The 21,676-nt window shown below is 45.4% G+C and overlaps 2 protein-coding genes across 3 annotated transcripts in view; one reads left to right on the plus strand and one right to left on the minus strand.

Annotated features, from left to right (window-relative positions):
- Positions 1-80: 80 nt before the first annotated feature.
- On the plus strand, positions 81-10,599 carry daw1 (dynein assembly factor with WDR repeat domains 1). 2 transcript variants are annotated; one of them, XM_056612220.1, is made up of 13 exons: positions 81-167; positions 687-759; positions 871-1,015; positions 1,625-1,683; positions 1,924-2,046; positions 2,232-2,331; positions 2,574-2,681; positions 3,737-3,843; positions 4,035-4,137; positions 5,178-5,292; positions 5,513-5,589; positions 8,345-8,507; positions 8,827-10,599. In XM_056612220.1, exons 1-13 carry the CDS (start codon positions 128-130, stop codon positions 8,859-8,861), a joined length of 1,248 nt encoding a protein of 415 aa, XP_056468195.1. In that variant the 5' UTR covers positions 81-127; the 3' UTR covers positions 8,862-10,599. The 2 variants fall into 2 exon arrangements, with proteins under 2 accessions (XP_056468195.1, XP_056468196.1); XM_056612221.1 differs by lacking the exon at positions 1,924-2,046.
- The window catches only part of sphkap (SPHK1 interactor, AKAP domain containing), a 27,212-nt gene continuing 15,375 nt past the window's right edge, over positions 9,840-21,676 (minus strand). The window contains exons 6-12 of the mRNA XM_056612219.1: positions 20,121-20,409; positions 15,327-18,702; positions 13,582-13,737; positions 12,501-12,587; positions 11,933-11,986; positions 11,189-11,348; positions 9,840-10,937 (exon numbers count right to left, since the gene is read on the minus strand). Of these exons, the coding sequence (XP_056468194.1) occupies positions 10,782-10,937; positions 11,189-11,348; positions 11,933-11,986; positions 12,501-12,587; positions 13,582-13,737; positions 15,327-18,702; positions 20,121-20,409 (4,278 nt within the window). The 3' untranslated portion in view covers positions 9,840-10,781. The remainder of the gene's footprint in view (positions 10,938-11,188; positions 11,349-11,932; positions 11,987-12,500; positions 12,588-13,581; positions 13,738-15,326; positions 18,703-20,120; positions 20,410-21,676) is intronic.

The following is a 21,676-nucleotide window of genomic DNA, read 5'->3' on the forward strand; positions in this document are numbered from 1 at the left end:
GTCCTTTCCTGCGGCAGAATGCCTCGTTTAGAATTCTTGTTTCCTGTTAACCCATAGTTCAGCCGTTGTCCTAGCAACGGTTTGTTGACAGTACCAAGAGGCTCCTTCTTGCTGCATCACATGCAACATGAAACTCAAACGGTTTCTTATAAGATACTATCCACCAGGTAATTCATATTTATTTATAATAATGCACTTATTTGTGATAGTGCAGAAAATATGTTCCAGGTTGTCTGAAATATTAACGAATCAGCGGTTGGGTTAACTAAACACTAAAGCTAATTGTAAACAACTAAGAGTTCACGAATAACATGCTAGCTATCTATGCGTCTGACCAGATTATACTCTCATTTGTAGACTGAAAGTAGGATGAGCTACAAAGTATGATACGATCGGCATCGTTCACTCTGTAACTCTGTTCATTAGTATTGTTGCTTTACTTGTTTGCTGTGTCTTTTTCCATTATTTATTTAACGAATGCTGATGATACGATTTTCAATGGGATCTCTTCTGAATTAACTGTAAAGCACATTGAGGTGCCCATTTTGTGTGAAATGTGCTATACTAAGCATAATAAAATACATATAAATTAACTTAAGTGGTTCACAGACTCTACTTGCTGCTGACTCAGAAACAGCCATAACAGCCATACACATTTTTCGTTGGTTATGTTTTTCTTTTGAAAGGTATCATCCTAGAGTATGAAAAAGGGGGACAGTTGAGAACCAAGTCCATCGATTTGCTGGAATTGTCTCCAGAGTGAGTGCATTATATTATGTTAATTATCCTAGACATACATCACACATACTTGTTTTTTATGTATGATCGATATCTGGCAAAGGATTTGATCACTGCAATAATTCCTTGTAGTTCTGATCCAGATGAGTTGGTGGCTGAGATCAGGGAAACTGAACCACTTGTCACCGAGACCCGTGTGGAGCAGGTCAAACTGCTGATCCTCCGACTCAAGCAGAAGCTGTCCCAGAGGGAACACCAGAACGTCTATCTCTTCAAGGTAACCGGAAGCAGACCCTGTGTTTATACAACTGGACACCCAGTTGACCTGCCATCCCTGAGTAAACCAGTCCTCTTTCTATATAAAGGAACATTTTGAGATTACATTTTCCGACCTACACACTACACAGGGTTGATTTGGAAACTGTTGACCCGTATTTGTTACGCAAGATGTCGTTCACCCTGTCCTGATTGCATTATCATACCTTGTTCCCTTGTACACTCTTTGCTGAACCACTTTGATGAACACTGACAAAATGATCAAACTGTGCGACCATGTTCTTAATGCATTTTCCAGTTATGCCCCCACATTAAACAATGTATCTAATCAGGATTAATTTTATAGCAAATCAGAGGAAATAGTTAACTAAATGTATTGAATGCTAACCTATAATAAGTGACTAGTCCAATGTTAATGCATCAAAGCCCCACTAGAGAGCAGCAACTGGTAAAAAACGGCCTTACACGACATCAAAGTCTGAATAATTATGCACGGGTATGAGTATCACACAGATTATAGATGGGCATTGAATTAATGCAGTTAGCTAAGTACGTTGCCTCAGAGAGTTCATATTTTTGTTCATACTTCTCCTCTGTTTTTTTTCTGCAGGCCCTCCAGGCACATATATTGCCACTGACAAATGTTGCCTTCAATAAATCAGGTTCGAGGTGAGTTTATCTATAACACCCAGTGGAGGGCTCTGGGTTTCAGAAAACCCCAGGCAGTTTATATAGTTGTTGGGTGCTCCAAGATAAACAGTACTTTCTCCCCCCCCTGTCTCTCTATCTCTAACTCTTTCTTTCTCTTACCCCTCTCCCTTCCTCTCACTTCCCTCCCTCCCCCCCTGCCTCTCTCTCTTCCCCTCTTCCTCTCACTTTCTCTCTCTCTGGCTCTCTCCGCCACTGCAGTTTCATAACTGGGAGCTATGACAGGACATGCAGAATATGGGATACCGCGTCGGGGGCCGAGCTGCACTCACTGGAGGGACACAGGAATGTTGTCTATGCTATTGCATTCAACAATCCCTATGGGTAAAGAAACCGTGGTGTCCATTCCCATTGATGCCATCTAGGTTCTAAATCACGGGGGAACCAAGATGGCCACTGGGTGAATAAGGCCCATGGACTAGCACATACCTGTTTGGTGTACTGGGGGATTATTGAAAATCACATTCTATTCTAAGTTAATCACGACATCTCTTCTCTTTCCTCTCCAGGGACAAGGTGGCCACCGGCTCCTTTGATAAGACCTGCAAACTGTGGAGCTCAGAAACTGGGAAATGTTTGCATACCTTTCGTGGACACATGGCTGAGATAGTATGTGGGCCCTCTTGGTGTTTAGTTAATTCTTTGATTGACTAATGCTCCCCGATGGTACTTGCTAAAATCCAACTGGGATAATTGAACAACAACAACTATGGTCTTATTCACATACAGTAGGAAAATACAGAGGGGTGGGTTCTGGAACAAGTGGGGCTCGTCCTGACCAGCCCTGCGTGTTGTGTTGGCAGACCCAGAAGCTACTAAGCCCTGACAGTGTTGTTGTTGTGTTGGTGTAGGTGTGCCTGGCGTTCAGCCCCCAGGGTACGCTTGTGGCCACGGGCAGCATGGACACCACCGCCAGGCTGTGGGACGTGGAGGGTGGCGAGGAGGTGGCGACTCTGACAGTGAGCTTCCGTTGTTCCTGTCTTGATGCTCACCCCTGTGTGCCGGACACGGCTGCTGAGGGCATACTTGAGACTTAACACAGCTCTCTCTCTCGCTCTCTCTCTCTCTCTCTCTCTCTCCCTCTCTCTCTCTCTCTCTCTCTCTCTCTCTGTCTCTCTGTCTCTCTCTATCTTTCTCGCTATCCATCTCGATGTCTCTCTGTCACTGCAGTTCCATATGCAGCACACAGATCTACTGAAGAGAGTGTTTTTTTTCTCTTCAGGTCAAAAATACCTGATCAATTGTGACCTGAAACATTTTCTACAGTTTATTTGGATAGAAGTGTCCAGCAGTCAAGTTGTTTGAACAACCAGATCACAATATTAGGAAAGTACTGCACATGAAGAGGGGGGGGGGTTGAAGACATGGTGACTTGGCCCTAACCTTAATCCTTTTGTCCACTTTGTAATTCCATTAGAAGCGTCGCACTGTCCTCACATCCAGCTCTGAAAAAGTTCACAGTCATTTATTCATTCACTGGAATGACTATAAGGACCGTTTACAGAGGGCTGTTCATGCAAGTGGATGAGCACCGCCTCCTGCATCTCTCTCTCTCTCTCTCTCTCTCTCTCTCTCTCTCTCTCTCTCTCTCTCTCTCTCTCTCTCTCTCTCTCTCTCTCTCTCTCTCTCTCTCTCTCTCCCCCCTCCATATGCCCTCACCATGGGATGGGGACTACAGCAGTAATGTATTAATAGGGTAATGTTCACCTACTCCATGGAACTAATGGACTCTATTTTCCCAGTGGTGGTGCACCCTGCGGTATGCTGTGGGACTGGAGCTATGTTGCACTATGTCCCTGAAATTCAGCCTCTTTTTGATGCAGTTCTTTGATCTCAATATTTGTTATTTTATTATAATAAATAGAAAAATGAAATCATCTTATATATGTTCATAAATGATTGATAAATAACAACGGACCGATGGATATATCAAAATGAATGAATAAACAATCAAATGTTTTTGAATTGTGTCTCTAATGTTTTCTGGTTCTTGTCCTCTGTGTTGTTGATCCAGGGTCACACGGCGGAGGTTATCACCGTGTCCTTCAACACCGTGGGTGACCTGCTCCTCACCGGCTCCTTCGACCACACCGTCTCCCTATGGGAGGTGGCCTCAGGCAGGTCAGATTTCTCCACACCACACCCAGTGTGTGGGTGTGTGTGTGTGTGTGTGTGTGTGTGTGTGTGTGTGTGTGTGTGTGTGTGTGTGTGTGTGTGTGAGAGACGCAGGCCATTGGGGAAAGGCATTTGTCTGACCGTGGGGGAATGCCCTTGATTGATTTACCATACACGAGTGTGTGTTTTGCCCTCAGACGTGTCCACACACTGATGGGCCACAGCGGTGAGATCACCAACGTCCAGCTGAACTGGGACTGCTCTCTCATCCTCTCCGGCTCCATGGATAAAACCACCAAGGTGAGCATGGCGCCCGGTGCTCGGGGCTAACAGTGGCAGCATCATGGGAAAGATGGATCCACCAAATACCGAACAATAACGAATCTGCTCCCTGCTCCACATTAATATTTGTTTTGTATTTGAGCATTTTACTAAATATTTTTCTCATTCAGAAAATATGGGGCCTTATGGTAAAGACTGATATAGAAGGTGGTTGCTCTGGGTTTCAGTACTCAGTTGAATGCAGCCCTTGCATCCAGCAGCTTCACGAGCAACGTTGCAGTCCTTCACACGCTCGCACGTCTCGACTTCCTTCACATCTCACACTCCATTTCTCCCAAGCTCTAAGCCCCCGTATTTAAACACAGGAAATTAAATCCCCAAATCTTAAGTTCCTTAATTATGTCGGGAGATGAGTCAAGCTCACGAGTTAAAAAATGATTCACACCGCTGCGATCCTCTCGAGGGCACGTACCAAATGAGGCTACTCAAGGCAGTTAACGGCTGCGTGCTTGTGTGTGTGTGTTAGTCTGTGTGTGTGTGTATGTTGGTGCTTATCGTTTCCCCCAAATGACGTGCACTCCAAAGTGCTCGCCGCCCCAGTTTGGGCCTGCTTATGTACTGTGAAATTGAACTGAAGTCCCTTGTTTTTTTGGATTCAATGTTTGACTTAGTGTGTGACTTAGCCATTCTGTACAGTGAAAAATCAAACAACGGTACCATGGTCACCTACCTAGCAAGAATACACAAATAGCAGGAATGATTCATCTATTGTTGTGCATTTCATACATACATACATGTATGTACGTATGTAAATTATGACACTTATTGCACTCCTGACCATCCCTGAAAAGAGGGTTCCCCTATTCTGCGTTCCTCGTCAAGATTTCTTCCTTGTTGATTAATAGATTTTTTTCTTGCCCTCTTGGGGGCTTGGGTCAGGGGCGTGTAATAAATATTTGGCCTGTTAAGCCCTTTAAGACTGTCATGGTGATTGAGGGTTATACAAATAAAATTGAATTGAAATGAATTGATTTTAATTGAATTTCCATGTTCCCTAGCTGTGGTCTGTAGAGGATGGGAAGTGTGTGACAACTCTGACCGGGCACACTGAAGAGGTGCTGGACGTGTGTTTCGACCTCACCGGGCAGCTTATTGCTACTGCCTCGGCTGACGGTAATGTTTACACACCAAACACTCCACCCTCAAATTATTTCGTTTCTATCTGTTTTGGAATAGCATTTAAGTGTATCATACTGAACAGCTTTTATGTTTTTATTGTTCGGATTTGATTTACAAATGGTTAATCAAGACTAACCAACCATGAACCACGGTGAAACGAGATTAACCCTGTAAAACAATAAACCAGCTGGTCTATGTACTCTGTCCTGCACAGGCACAGCACGGGTTTACAACTCAGCCACGTATGAGTGCCTGGTGATGTTGGAGGGCCACCAGGGAGAGATCTCAAAGGTGAGTCACTGGGCCCAAAATGGCGGCTCTGTCATGGCTGTGGATAGATATTTTATGGCAAAGATTAGGTAGAGCGGCAGTTGGCGGATCACAGAGTCCTATTTCTTGTATATAAAAATAGGCCCGTTGTTGTTGTCAAATTTAGGAGGGGTAAAATGCACGGGATTACCTGCTGGTTCAGTGGCCTGCGCTGGGGGGGGGGAGACACAGGGGCAATACAAGGCTGTGTGCTGTGGATGAGCAGTGATGCGTGTAGGTTTAAATGGGCTTGGCTTAGGGGAGGAGGTGGGGCCCTAAGTCAGGTACAGCCCTGTCAGTTGCAGTTAATAGAACCCAATTTCCACCGTCGGAGATGCATCCAATTGTCACTGAAGGGTAATATATGTTAACATGCTGGATCGCCTGGATGGTAGTCCTTCCCCTGAGGGTGGCACTCTCATATCTTGATATTGAAATGTAAAGATATGCCTTTTCGACTTTGACCCTATTTTCAGATGATTCCGGGTGTTTTTTTTTAACTGGTCCAGTATTGAGCGAGAACGATGCAGTTTAGTCCATTTTAGTCCTTTTGCGCGCTGTCAAATGTATGTCCCCTAAAAGTGCCTGTTTTTGCCACTGACAGGCCCATATAGTTATAATAGATTTAAGTGTCTTGACAATATTTTGGAACGAAATAAATAAAAAATCTGTCCTTGGCTTTTTGCCTGATCCGTTAACCAAGTCTCTCTCAAGGACAATTCTCGTTCTGAAATCTGGTTGCTGCGTTATTGTTGGAAATTGTAGTCTTTGTCCTTACAATTTCAACTCTCCTTCACTCAATTATTTCAGATAACAAAAATATACAACCAAAATATACTCTCATCTCTCCAGCTCAAACACATCTGTCCACCTTTCTTATTCTACAGCGAGAATACAATATAACAAACAGATCAGATCAAGTGAAAGGTAAGAAATAACAAAGTATATCTCTGTAGGGATCCTGTGTATAATGTAAGAATATAACCTGGGGCAAAAACAAGCACTTTCAGAAGACGTTCATTGACTGATTGGCTGAAGCATAAATGGTCCCCATTAGTTCACATACACCAACAATCGTTGAAAACAGGGTCTTTTTAAAAACCTGTTGCTCTCCTTTAATGCGGCCAGGCAGCCGAGTGCTAGTCGCTCAGCAGGCGAGTGCAGCCCCCAAGGGATGGGTCAGATGACTAGTACATTGCCTAGGCGGTTAGTCGTTTGACCTACTGGCAGGTGTGTTTAAAGGTCAGGACTACTTCAGGGTTGGATGTAAGATATGGCTCCCCTAGAGCGTAGCCTCAAGGCATACAGGAGTCAGGATGGGAACACGCATGTAGCGTGGCGTCTTGAAGGAGACACCTTAAGACGAATGACCTCATCGCTCATATTCACCCGCTCTTCCCTGGAGCGTCTTTGAATTCAGAGCAGGTAATGTTCCACTGGAGCTGCTCCAGGTCATTCATCATCATGGACCCCGAAGAGCTGGCCTATTGCGTGGTGGGTGGCTGTACATGGGTCCTTCATGGTTGCTGTGGAGGGATAGCGGGTTTGGGCTACTGCGTAAGGGATCCGGGTTTGTTCATGTCCGAAGCCTAACGTTTAGGCAGCCTTATAGAAAGATGACATGTGGCGATTATACTTTGTCCACACATCCGACCAATCCTTAACTTTGAGCTACACAAAGATTGAAATATATTTTTAGCGATATAAATACATGTATATAATATATATAAATATATATGGCTGATATATATGTCTGAAAGCATACAAGGTAGGAGTTTTGAAGGTAGGAGTGCAGCACCGAAGAGAAGAAAGTGTGTTTACCTGCATTGCATCCCCCCCCCCTCCCCCTAATGAACAGACCTGCTTGGAGGATTATGACACTAATCTCTCCCTAACAGGACAACACTCTCCCCGCCCGCTATCACCATGCCTGTCAGTCGTTCCACTCATCGTTACTCATCCGGTTTCCTCTCTTTTCTTTTCATGCTCTTTTCCACTTTGCATGTTACAATTTCTGGATACCATCGTTTTCCTTTCCCCTCTTTTAACCCCCCCCCCCCCCCCCCGCCTGGCGTTAGACCCCGTCATGTTCAGGGGATTGATTAACAACAGAAATAACCCTTTGAAAAGTGCAAATACTATTATGGATGAATAGTATTAGCTTTTTATAGCTTTTTTTTTTTTTTTTTTTTTTTTGTCGCTACACCCGTCCAAGCTCTCCTACTCAAATCCAACTCTTTTATCCCCCGTTTACCCAGATGATATCGGGACCTTCCTGAGGCATATTCCATCTCCTGTCCGCGTAATAAAAACACACTTCTCTTTTATGGTGTTCCCTGAGCTGGCATCGTTTAATCATGACTTCCTTCATCCAAGCAAGTTCTCTAAAAGGCCATCTGAGGCCCTCCAGCATCCAGGCTCTAACCCCTACGACGTCATGCCTTCTTATTTATTTGAGTCTTCTAGTGAACGGCGTTAATCCGGGTAGAAGGCCCCTATAATGTGGTGACCATTTAAAAAGTCGGCTGAAATGTAATAATCGTGTCGACAAGGTCACAGTTTTTTTTGTTTGCTTCTCCTTTTCACTTTCATTTTTCTTCTTCTTTTTCTTTTACACACTTCCAGACACATCTATTTCATTCCTCTCTCCACACTCAATCAGCCTCACAAAAACACACACCTCCGGTCTGTCCTTACGTTCTCTCTCCTCACTCACTCTGTGTTTCCCTGCTGCCAGATCAGCTTCAGCCCACAGGGCAGCCGAGTGCTGACTGCCAGCTCTGATAAAACGGCCCGTCTGTGGGACGTGGCGTCGGGACGCTGCCTGCAGGTCCTGGAGGGCCACGCTGACGAGATCTTCTCCTGCGCGTTCAACTACGAGGGCGACACCATCATTACAGGTGTGCACACGCACACACACACACACACACACACACACACACACACACACACACACACACACACACACACACACTAGCCGTCACACAATCAGACACACACATACAGGCGCACACGCGCTGAGCGAACACGCTGACAACCGCGCACTGTCAAGATTGTAGCCTTGAGCCGAAAATAAAGCGTTCTGCTCATACCTGTCAGGAGCACTTAATGACAAAATTTAAAATAAAGAACCACGCTCCACCGTGCTTCCTCTCTCCCATCCGCCACTCCCCACCCCACCCCACCTCCCCCTGTGCAACTGTCTCTGCTCCTCTGCAGGAAGTAAGGACAACTCCTGTCGGATCTGGCGCTGAGCGGCGCAGTGACTCACCGGCCCCCCCGGAGACACCGGGGGACAATCGGCTGGAGGTCCAGCCAGCAGGTTTATGTTATTTTTTCACTTAAAGAACCCAGAGTGCAGACTAGAGCATTCATCCCCGTGTGCCCCGGTCTCGGTGGATCGATAATCGTCTGGATGATGAGCCCGTTATCCCCATGATCCCAGAGCCATTGATCCAGAAGGGGATTCGTGATCTCCGCAGCAAGGAAACATAGTGAATGTGTGGATCACCCATTTTTTATCACCCAAAGAAGAACACACATCTTGATAATACCACCACTCCAACTGGAAGAAGGAAGAGAACAACTTTGTGTTTTGTCATGATTCCCGACATGATTTGTTGGTGGAGCCTGAGCCGGAACTTACTGTCCTCAATGTTGTCCGGGTGGAAAAACACATCAGAGCCGATGCACTCATAAGGACAGTGGAGGCCGTCCATGCTGTGTTGATGTGTTTCTCGGAATACGGTTATTCTTTCGATGAGAAATAAGGGTAATCACAAAGAAAATTATGTAGCTAACAAGGTTAAAATGTATTACAAGGCGTGGTGTTGTCATGGCTCAGAAGTTGCCATTATAAACCCATATATATATTGATTTGCATGTGCCGTGTTCTTGTGAATTATCCATTATTATAAATTGATCAGTATTTATTCTACATAATAATAAAATACTAATGATAGGGTTAGGCTGGTGACGACAGCTGATCGGTCCATTTCCTCTGTCGAGTCTAGTTAAGCTCTGTCAGTGTGTGCCGAATTATCTTTTCTAGTTTTTTGAAGCAGCACATTTATTCCAACGTCTCCTTCTTTATTAGAAAAAGGGTTTTGAAGCAAAGGGTTCCAAAAATGTTCTTCATTTGTTTTCGAAGAAGAGTGTTTGTATGTCGAGAAGGACATGACTACAACAACAATGTCTTTCACATCACATAGATTTATTGAAAGATAAATACATTCAAATTTACAGTGACAGTCGACAGTTGATTTGAGTTGTGTGTGCGCTTTCCTCCTCTATCGATGATAAAACACCATACTACTACATTTAGAGAAAGATACAGACTATATTCACAAATAATCCAACATTGCAAACCCCACCCTCCATGTCTCTGTGACAGTAAAAACCGATGAGAGTCCAGTCCACTACCTCAAGGTGCGTATTTCAGAATCTACAGAAGGCCTATGTACAACTATCCAAAATAAACCACTCTGCGGTAACAAGAACACAAACACATGATTTACTCAGGACGGAATCTCAAGGTCACAACAGAAAAGTATTGTCCATAAACAAACAATAGCTATATGGACGTATTCTTGACTTCTATCAGATGTGAAGCTACTGCCTATTTTTTTACACCGACATTTCTACTTTAGAAAGAAATGGGTTTTAAAACTCGATGTTATGACGATACCATATATGAATAGCAAAATAAATGGCGTTCAGAATTATATGATGTGCAAAATAATGGCCTTGGGAATATGTGAGATACAAAGCTGTGCTAAAAGGGTAAATCTTTCCCACTGAGATGATCCAAGCCAATTGACTTTCACTATGTTTGTTGTGTGTGTGTGTGTCTCTGTAGACCGCGAGGCGAATGCAATGAAAACATGCTTATCTTTAAAGGGAAACTTGTCTAAGAGGCGTCGACGCAACATCCACAGGCGGGATTAAGGTTAGAGGGCGGTAATGGGACGTTCATTCTTCTGGGGACCCCGAACAGGAAACGGGTTGTGCTTGTAGTCTAAAGCAGGAGACGTGCACGGCTCCACTGGCCTGCCGATAAGATGGAGGAAGCGGCAAGGTGGGCGTGGTTAGAGCGATAATCAAATGTAGTCCAGTCTGTGTGTGTCGTCACGAGTACGACTCCTCGGGAAGGTCAGCCAGGGCTCCGGGGTCCACTAAAGTGTCTCCAGCAGCCAATCAAACAGGCTGGACAGAGAGGATCTGCCCTCCTCTCTCTCCTTCTCGTGGAACTCACAGAACTGCAGTACGACGGCGAACAGGTCTGCCACGCGCCACGCCTTCTGGGACAACAGGAGCACCACTTTCTGGAACTGAACGCAATCGAAAATGATATGATTGTCATTGTGAAGTTATACGTTCTAGGTCAAACTGTACATCATGCATGAATAGCAATTAGTGTGAAATGGTAATTGATAATTGGTAGTAGTTAGCTATTTGTAGCTGAGGTTTCAACAAGGAAGTGTAAGAGCGTGTGAGAGAGATTCTCTAAAGTTCATTGAATAAAATTAATACAAAACTATGAATAGCCAAACCCTTCAAAAGTCTGTCTCTATGTGCCTACCTTTGAGACCCTCTTTTCCTTAGACTTGCTGAAGTAGAGGGCCGACAGGCCGAGCTCGGAGGCTGCTATCCACTGGAGAGTCACTCTGAGCTCCCAGTCCACACACTCCTGCTCCAGGTCATAGTTTAGCACCAGGAGGCCCCTGGGGCGCATTGGCACACTCTCCATGGATCTCACCAGGCCGGCCTCCTCTGCAAGATGGATGACGATAACGAGACCCGTAAGCAAACCTCAACGCCCACCTCTTCACTTTGAAATAACCTTTATTCACACGCACACCCATTCATGCACGCATACTCTATGTCTATTGTATGTATCTATTATTGTCTTCTCATTCAAAGCGCTTAACTGAATAAATTACCTTTTTTTATTATATTATACATTGTTTTATGTGGGGTCAAATCACTGAAGGTCATTTCCCATCCTGTAAACCATTTCTTCACACATTTATGCAAAAGCCACAGAACAAAAATACTAATAATGATTGCATATGGAGTCAGAAGCATGATGGGTAATTTGAGGTCACGCTGCTTCCTCTACCTTTAGGAGCGGGTCTTAAGAAATATCGTTTAGTAGTTTTACAGTCAGAATTCAAAATCCAACACATATTTTAAAAAAAAGTATAATAACGCTGCATTTCCCCAGTTTATTAACAAGGGTAGCTGGTTTAAAATACATAATTGAGAATTGAGCAAAGTAATAATAAATAAATAAATAAATAAATAAAATATATTGTTACTCCACCTACCAAGGTCACTCCCCTGGCTTTCTGCAAGGTGGCCTCTCCCTGTTTCTGCACTGTTGGGAAATAAACAACATAACACTGAAAACATCACCTGAAAGAGCATTCCTGAATGAACTACAAATAGTGTTGGCAAAGTTACTTTCAAAGAACCACTGCAGTTTACTTTCTAAGTGCCAGACAGTCAAACGATTTTAAAACGTTTGTGTGCCTGCGTTCATGAGAAGAAATATTTGACACACACGCAAACACACTAACACGCAAAGCTTCATGTTTATGTGTGTTCACGAAAGTGGTTATGCATACAGGTGTGTCAGTGCGTGTATGTGTGTGTGTGTGTTTGTGTGAGAGAATGACAGGATGATAAAAGACTGCACTGGCTCTGTCATGTCTTCTATATCTAATAACAATAGCCTGTCTGTCAGCAGTCACTCAACCGTAGACCACTGGGTTAAGACACCAGGGCAGGAGCATGCTGAGCCAAAGAATGGGCGAGATGCATTGTGGTGCTGTCATGCGGTGGACACTGTGACTGGCCCCTGTCCCGAGCCCACCGTGCTGAGGCATTACCTGATGGTGATGGCGCTCTGAGACGCCACATCAGAGAAGGCCTCCAGGTCGGCCATGCCCACACTGGACGCGCTGCTGGTCCCGTTACTGTGGGGCAGTACCAGAAACACACGAAGGGCATCGCTTTACAGAGCTCCACATCGCCACACATTCAACGACACCACCGACTTGTGAAGGGATGAATAACAGAGTGAGGGGGGGAGGGGTCCGCGTTGTTTATTAGCCGGTGATTAGCATATAAATAGCAGCAGCGGAGCTGAGTGAAGGGCAGCGGATGGCTGGTGGCCACAGCTCCGACCGGAAATGAGGATGAGGAGATTTGGCGAGAGAGGGCGGCGGAGGAGGGGGGGGGGGGTGGGGGGTTAGAGGGTTGAGGCGGCCTGGGGCGGCCTGGGGCGGGCCGTGTCCCCATATCCCTGTAGTGCTCTGCCTGCGTAATGACTCAAGAGGACGCACGCAAGTAAACAGACGGGATGCACCCGTCACAGGTACCAGCGGGTGCCCGCGTGGCACAGACGGCACCTCCAGCCGGTCACTAGCCCACAAGCATCTTTCTGCTCATCGCTGCCAAGCTACGATGTAAAGCCCTGCTGCCCTCCGACACCGACTGCCAATGCTTACAATAGCGCTCTTAATAAGCACGGCTTCGTAAATAAAAATAATGATTTAAAAAAAAAAATCTGCAGAAGGCTCTGCAAAAGCAAAACTTGGACTAGATTTCACGATACGGCTTATCGTGTGTGGGCGGTCTTCTGAATGTCAGAGTGGGTGGACGAAACAAAAGAAGAGAAAAAACAAGAATGGGACATTAGCAAGGGATGGTTAGACAGAATGTTGTGAGCCTCTGGATGTGGAAAGATCCGAGACTAGCCCTGCGGTTTTTATCCTCAGGCCTACTGCGTCTGTGCCGGTGTAATGGAGGCGGGCTGGGATGGACGGGTCTCTGATCAGGCAGCATCTGCATGTCAGCTGGCCTCAGGGCAGCAGGTGTGTGAGCGGCGATGGGGGGGCGGGTGAGGGGTGGTGTTAGCGTTAGCGTCAGCAGCGGTATGGTTTGGGACTAGGAGCAGCGGTTACTGACCCCTCACTCAGTTGGATAAAACTACTGGTCTCATCCGGGGGGTCCTCTTCAGGAGTGACCTGGGACCAGCTCCCCATGCTCTCCTCACTGCTAGCGCTCATTGAACGCTTGTCCCTCTTGACCAGAGCAGCCACCGGCCCAGCTGGCCTCTCGCTGCTGGGGAGAGCAGAGGTGGAGGAGGAGGGGGGTGACCGCCGTGGACTAGGTGATTCGATCCATTCCTGCGCCTAGTCTAGTCTTTTCAAATGCTGCTCCTCTTAGGTTTCTTTTGATATTTATTGATGATTCAGGCTTAGATGTTTTTCGCTAAACCCGAACACTCTCTATTATCTACATGCAAAATCTATGACAACTGCAGGGGGTTCATACATTATGAATGGCAGTATTCAGTTTGATATAATCACATTTATAGTACTTCCTTTGACTATGAATAGCAACAATTTATTATGTTAATAATGTTGCTGTTTCAAGGAAATTATTATTCCAAAATAAAGGCACCTTGACTGCACGGCACTCAAAATAAAATGCTTTTCCACTCACAGGGGTTGTTGTATTGTCACTGTCGCTTTATGTCCTAGGGAAACTGATTAGGTTAAGTCATAATCAGATGATGGAAGGCTGCGATCTTGAAGAATCCCAGAGGGAAATCAGGTTATATTGACTTAACAGGTCGACATTCCATTTCACACCAGGGATGCACTCCACTTGTTCCCTGATTGAGTGAAGGGTACTTTGCCTTGTTATTCTGCCATAGCGGGGCCCTCCACACTCTTTGCTTTGGCAAAGCCTAGAAATGCAACAACTGAATATTTCTCATCCTTACATGTCTTTTTTGGGCTCAGCGTCATACCTTTCCCAAAATAGTTCTAGCTCACCTACTCAACTTCTCAGCTGTATTTTTTCTCCACACCTTCACAGCCTAACTCCTTAATATTTGTATTTATAATCTCCAATATATGGTACTCCGGGTTTTATTCAAAATGATAGGGGTAGGCATCAGTACTGCGACCAAAAAGGGCTGCTAAAATGCTGCTGTTTAAGTTGCACCCCCACTAACCCTCATTTAGCATAATCTGTCTGCTATTTCTGAAGCTGCTCTATTAAAGAGCATCATCATATAAATTACATGATCGATCCGGAAAGGATTATCACATTTCCATAAACATGGAATCGTTGTCTTTCATCGCATCTGCTCGCAAATTCTAGAGTAGATAATCCCGGGGCGGCTTCATTCAAATATTTTAAAGAAAACATTTGTTGGTTTTCAGTGTTTATGTAAAATGTGCAGCATTAACTAATTAAGATTAGATCTTCCACCATAGTTAGTAAACAATGAAGCCACTAAAAGCCTTCTGCTTGCAGCAGATCACCCTTCAAATGCACCTAACAGTCAGGTCAATGGTCTGGCCAAAACACGCGGATCTAGAACACAAAATAATTGAGAGTAATGCACCATTATGTGCCTCTGCTTAGTGAATCAAAAACTGAAAATTCATTATAAATAACAACAGCTATAATCCATGGCAATGGACAATTGTAGATGTAGATGTCTATTTTTAGATGCTACAGAGGAGAACTTAAAATAGCTACTGTATTGTGATTCTTGCACTCTTTCTTCATCACACCAATTGAAAGCCAACTCAGTGCTTTGCCAACCTCAATATCTCCCTTAAGGTATACTGTTCCCCTTGGCCGTACTAGTATTCTATGATAAAGGCTGTGATGTGTGAAGGTACAAAGCCTACCTGCTGTTCCCAGCTGATATTCTTTCTGAGTGCTTTGGGGCTAACACTTCTGGTGTGACGTCCTGGCGGCATACTTTTACCCTCATAGGGTCTTGGCTGGTCCCCGCGTCTTTCTGGTCTCCCTCGATGTGAATGAGTGGCACATCTCTATTGCAACGCAAGCGAAGAGCAGTGGCATCACCGGTCCCAGCCTGCTCCTGGCTTCCTTTGCTTCGACTACATCCTGGCCGGGACTGTTTGAAACCCCTTCTGCGTTCCCCTACAGGCATGCGGGGCTGCGTTTGCTGCCACCCTAAGGGGCTCCCAGCACCCTCCGGTTGTCCCCCAAGAAAGGACTTCCCGGTCTCCACAATGTCAGCTGCAAGACGGTTGGCAAACTGCTGCACCTGAGGCTGGGAGTCGACCGCGGCTGCGCCCAGCTCAATGCTGTCCTCTGGATCAGCAATTATTTTGTTCTTCCGCATCAGAGACTCAATGGAACTGGACCAAGTCTCATGAATCAGCATGTCGGTTATCTGGTCAGTTCTGCCTCTTTGATAAAGGCACGAGTCCGACTTACAGAGGCCAGATGCTGACACTGAATTGCTGGGGTAGATGTTGAGGGTGTCTCCGTGTGAATTGCGGGCGAATCCATCAAAAGAGTTGGCTTTGATGGGTGAGCCGACAGTCAGTCTGGAGTCCGAGGAACGCCGGTCAGGGACAGAGGACTGTCGGATGCAGAACGATGTCCTGGGAGAAGGTGGGAGCAAGCTGTTGTTCCACTCTTTAGTCTTGGTAAAACTGTAGTCTTTGTTTTCCTTATCCATGTCTTTGAGCATGAACCTGTAGAACTCCTCTGTGATGCTCTCTGTGCTGGACTGTTTGGACAAGCAGGAGGCCCGGACATTAAGGTGGCCATTCTTCTTGGTGGCAGCCTGCTGAACAGCTGCGGCCAAGATGCTGCTGGCATTCTTCCCTGCATAGTAGTCCAGCAACAGGTCAAACCCCCTGCCTTCAGTCTCCATTTGGTTAACCATAAATCTGGAGAACTCATCTGTGATACTCTCACAGCTGGACTGTTTGGAAATGGAGCTACCTCTGCTTAGGTTCTGTCCCAGACGACTCCCAGGACCCAGGGTGTTTTGTCTGCCCAAAGGGTCGCCATCTTCCTCCGGAATGCTCTCATAACTTGATGCTTTACCTCGGCTCCACCTTTCACACTGCAGTCTACTGCGTGGCTGGCCTGCTTTGGAGGTGTCGACCACATTGAGCTCAGGGCAATTCATTATCCTGGCTGTCACCTCAGAAGCAAACAGGGCAAAAGGGTCCTGGGGTTCATCTGGGTTGACCGTCTCGTCAACCACTCTGTTCACCAGGCACTCCATGAGCTCCGGCTGCTCTTCGGTCTTCCTTTTAATCTCACTTAGACGTGGTGCCCGGTGCTTCTTAGAGGTAGTGTTGCCATTTTGGCCCTCTTTCCTCCTTAATACTGTGCGGCAAGCAGGCAGTAAGATGGCTTCATGCCCCTCTTCAGGTGCGCCTTTAAGTCCACAGAACCAGGGCTGCTTCCCTGTGGAATTTTCGAGGCAGATTGCAGCCAGCTCAGTGGCCATAGACACCACTGTTGTTGCAAGGTCATCTGCAAAGCAACTCACAGGTGTTCTGGTCTCAGAGTCCATTCGAAAAGATAGCAGAGAACTACAGGAGTTGAGGGAGGACTGTGGCGTCAGGGAGCCCTGTCGGCTGTCACCACTTGTCCCCAATCTACCCCTCCTTTCAGCGCAGGCCACGGAGATCTCGCTCAGAGGTTCTCTGATGGCCCCTTTGCCCGGCTGCATCTGTTGGTGATCAGCACAGTCCTTGGCCAATGGTGAGGTTGTTTTAGTCTGACACTGCAGCTGTTGCTTCTGCAGCAGTATCACCTGCTGTTGTTGCTCTCTGCTAAGTACAGCGGGGGACGATTTCCGAGCTTTTGTTTCCCTCTCCTCCAAATATTCCCCATCCTTTTGCATTAGAGCCATGGAGATTGTATCTGTGCAATGAAGCATGGCCTGACTGTAGCCAACCAAGCGTCTCATCTGACCTGCTGGATCTCTAATCTCTTTAGTGCTAGATGAATCTCTGGTGTATACGTCACACTCTTGCATGTCAAATGGGGCTTGACTACATCTGGAAATGTCACTGATTTTCTTATGTGTCAAGCAAAGGATGTCAAAGAGCAAATTGTTGACACTCTCCTGCAGAAAGATTTGCAGGTTAGGCGCATCTTTCCCAGGACCCTCCAGTTCTTTCTTCTTTTTTGCTTTCTCAAAAGCATGCTTGAAGAGACTGTCAACCACCTCACTCAAAAAATCATCAACTTCTGTATCATCAACATAAGATTTCTTTGGGCAGGTGATGCCATCGACTATTTTGTTATGTGTGACCTCCAGCAGGTGTGCTACACTCTTGTAGCCTTCTGGCTGGGCCAGCACCTCTGCTGCTTCCCTGTGTAGAACCTCGGCGATGTTTGCACGGAATGCCTCAATACTGGTCCCCTCTGTGACACTGCAGTGGAGTGTAAAGGCAGCTGACGCCTCCGCAGCAGACATCAACCCTCTAGAGGTCGTGTAGACCTCATTAGAGTCTGCATCTGAGTCACCACCCTCCCCTGACTCCTCAGTTAGGTCCACACCAGCTACAGCACCAGCGAGCTTAGCCATAGCTGAAGAGAAGGAGTAGTCAGCTCCATCCTCTGACTCCTGCTGCTCTTCACCTGTGTCCTCCTCTGAGCTGGACTCCATTGTAATCTGTTCTGTCAATTGTGGGTTGGCGATGGTACCGATGACGCTAGCGGCGCAGGCCAAAGCCACCTCCACAGGTTTAGAGGGGTGCCCTCCGTTGTGTTGGACCTTATGAGGCTGGCTCCCTTGTTCTGACAGGGGTTGGGGTTCAACAGAGTCATCCTCTTCTCCAGATTGTACCGTCTGGATGCCCGGCCATTCTGCAGCACCCTCAGAGCTGTCTGGGCTTTGAACTATGACAATCTTGGGGAGCTCGAAAGAGCAGGTCCGTTGCTGGGAACCTTCTCTTTTGGATGCAGAACATGTCGAGTTTGATGGAATGGGGCAAAGTGAGAGGCTCACAGCCGCTCCAGGGATGAATGAGGTCTCATCCTGGGACAGTCGGATGAAGGCGTCCTGCAGCACCGACTCAGCCAGGTTTGTGGCATAGTGTCCAGCAGACTCCTTTGTGTTGTGGATTGTTTTGTGGGGCCCCTTTTTGGCGGGGACAACGACGGTCCCTTCGTCCTCACTGTCCTGATGGAGAGAGCCCTGTCCCCTCTGAGATGAAGGGCGGACACAGTGCCTCTGTGCAACCTCTACTAGTCCTTCTGCTGCCCCCCCGCTCCCTGGCTCTGTGGAGGGATAATGAGAGACAGAGGTAGGGGGAGAAAGAGAGACAGACGAATAAGAACCAATGTCTGTACCAGTTACTGAGCAGCTCCATCAAGCTTTTTTTCCCAGGCAAAAATAGAACATTGGCCTGTTATCTGTACAGGATGTGGTAAAGCTGATTTATTGTTCATTTTCACCATAATATTATTCTGAATAGATTTTCAACTCAATAATTGTGTTTACTTATTGTCTGTTTAATGCTTATTTAAAATGTACTTTATAATATTACAATGGCAGTTGTATGGGTAAGAAATAAACACGTCTTTTAAATACAAGCAAATAGCATAGCTTAATTCAGTGTCCATTGATTTAAATTGAAACATCCATTGGCACACATGGAGGGTGTAGAATACAAGAAGGCTATCTAAACTATACGACATTTGCCCGGGTCCCTGGAAAGGCCAACTTGACCCTGATTCCTGTTGCTACTCCATCCCCCAGCGAGAGTAAAGAGCATTATTATCTGTGATGATCTAATTATGAATATCCAACTGACTCAAAGTAGAGGGCAACCTTTGCTGTGTTGCAGCTCATTTTATATGTAGGATGAATTATAGATTAAGGTAGATTCACCAGCTCTGTGGTAAAGAGCTCAGGGCAATATCCAATTAAAGAACTGAGCATTGTCCTTGTTCTTTATGGCTTTGCTTTTGCTACACAAATTCAACCCCACAAACGTTGAAGGAAGACAACAATGAAAGAAGCCATATGTACAGTAGGCTCATAGATGAGGAATGACCAGAACAAGTAAAAAGAAGACAGCACGTGAATATTGTTTCTTGTATAAACACTGCCTCTGGAAATGCTCATGCTGCAATTGTATATCAATGAAGTTATACTATATAATATAAGGCATTCAGAGCATCATTATAGCAATAATTTGTGCGGAATTATAAGATCCGATCTGCAGTCTAGCTTGGCAAATTTGTGCTTGACCAAAATAATTAACGTCACCCTTCAAAAATATATAAATGATCATGTTAGTCATGCCAAGCGTTTTTGTGTGTTACAATTCATGACTCAGAGAGAATTATAATAATAGCCTTGTATATAAGTAGTCTTGCAAATCACATTCAATTACAGTCATGGCACATGGTCCCAGACGAAATGTCCATGAATGTACATAAAGCACCCAGAAGCCATGCAACTGTTTATGTTAATATATGGTTGCTAAAGCTCTTTATAAAACATCCGCCATAATCGCTCACCACTCTTCTGCGCATAGAATTGCTTGTTACAATTCATAAATGTCAACATGATGTTGATTGAACTCTAAGGGAACTTTGCCCATGACTAATGACCTAGATGTAAGTAGAGAAGAGTCACGCAGAAAATCAATGTGACCGTGGGAAACCTGTAAAAGGGTATGAACCATTACCATTTCTGTAATTGTCGTCTTCACTGTCTTCTTCCAGGTGCTCAGAGGCGGTGAGGAAGTCCTCTTCGATGGACGAGATGGAGCGGTTGGTGTCGTCCTCGATGCGTGACCCGGCCGCGGCATGGCCCTGCTGCTGCTGCTGAGGCTGCTGCTGCTGCTGAAGGTGGCGATCCTTCCCCCACTGGAGGCCAATCAGGAACCTGTTGATCTCCAGGATGATGTTTCCAGGCTGGCTGGTGAGTCTCCGTCCTGAACACTGCAGAAGACACACATCTGGCCCCCGCTGCTGCTGCTGCCGCAGGCCCTGCTTAGAACATGGGACGTAATGCTGAGCATTAAGTCGTGAATTGACGAGATGCTTTCATCCCAAGCAACGTACAGCGGATCTATTTGAGATGTTAGCAGATACTGGTAGACATTGGGCTTTGAACCCAATGCCAAAAGTACTTTTTGGCTTTGTGTCAAACACCCTTCCCCTTTGGGAATGAATATAATAAACACAAAAAACGAAAGCACTCGCAAGCATGAGAGACGAAAAAATATGAGAGATATTACAGTTTTTCTCAGTCGCTTTGGTACATTTCTCAGATCAGAATTGAAATTATCAAAACTACCTGTTAAATCTTCACATCATTGTGTCGTTTGTGCACATCAAAAAAACAGTTTCTCATTTCTTTGAACAAGTGGCAAATGCTTTGGTACATTCATGCAAATGATTATGTAAAATTCTCTGCTCTTTCCTACATTATCAATTGCTTATGTCATGTTGATCCAAATGTATTGTAATGGGTCTTTATTGAATAGTCTCACTCCCTCAACATTTAGGCATTAGTTAATTGCATAAGTCTTGACATGCAAAATGGTTGAACAAGTTGTCATAATATGTCAAGCATATTTCTATACATTTCCATTAGACTTTTTTTCTAAATCTGTCCTGAATTGGTAAATTGCTACCAGGTGAATCTTGACTTTCTCTAAAGAAGGGAAATGTGTGAAGTGTTGGATCAACCAACGATCAACCAGTTTACTGGAATAGCTCAAAGGTGCATCTCCTGAACCATGAACTGGCAAGTACTGTATATATATAGCTGGGGCACAACACAATGTTACATTGTCTGAGAATTTGTGGCCCAACAGACAGGAACGTCCGGAGGTGTAGGATGACTGCACTGTAATTCCTACAGCAATGCATGTACAGTTTACTCTAAGGAGATTTTCCTATGTTCACATTTCAAGCAATGACATGGTTACAGTACAAACAGTCAAAGCGTAAATGTGAATCTTGTCCAGTCTCTTGCAATCAATCTCCCACATACACTAAGGTGTAACTTACAATTTACAATAATTGTCTTCAAAACTTTAGCCATGGTTTACATCAGAACATCCCTCCAAAGTACACTGTTATATTCACAACATGACTAAGCAATTTAGCTGTCTTATCCGTACAAAATGACACAAGGACTTGTCATTTTGATGGCACTGACATGTACATTGACACAGATATTTGCTAAGGATTTTGAGCAAGAGACTTGCTTTTGCATGAAATCCATGGCGTT

Source organism: Gadus chalcogrammus, chromosome 16 (assembly GCF_026213295.1).
Source record: "Gadus chalcogrammus isolate NIFS_2021 chromosome 16, NIFS_Gcha_1.0, whole genome shotgun sequence".
NCBI lineage: Eukaryota > Metazoa > Chordata > Actinopteri > Gadiformes > Gadidae > Gadus > Gadus chalcogrammus.

Bases quoted from the DNA above. Each gene is read 5' to 3' on its own strand.
- daw1 (XM_056612220.1), top strand. From the start codon at position 128: ATGAAACTCAAACGGTTTCTTATAAGATACTATCCACCAG. The intron at 2,047-2,231 runs GTAAAGAAACCG...TTTCCTCTCCAG, and splicing joins GCATTCAACAATCCCTATGG to GGACAAGGTGGCCACCGGCT. The intron at 4,138-5,177 runs GTGAGCATGGCG...CATGTTCCCTAG, and splicing joins CCATGGATAAAACCACCAAG to CTGTGGTCTGTAGAGGATGG.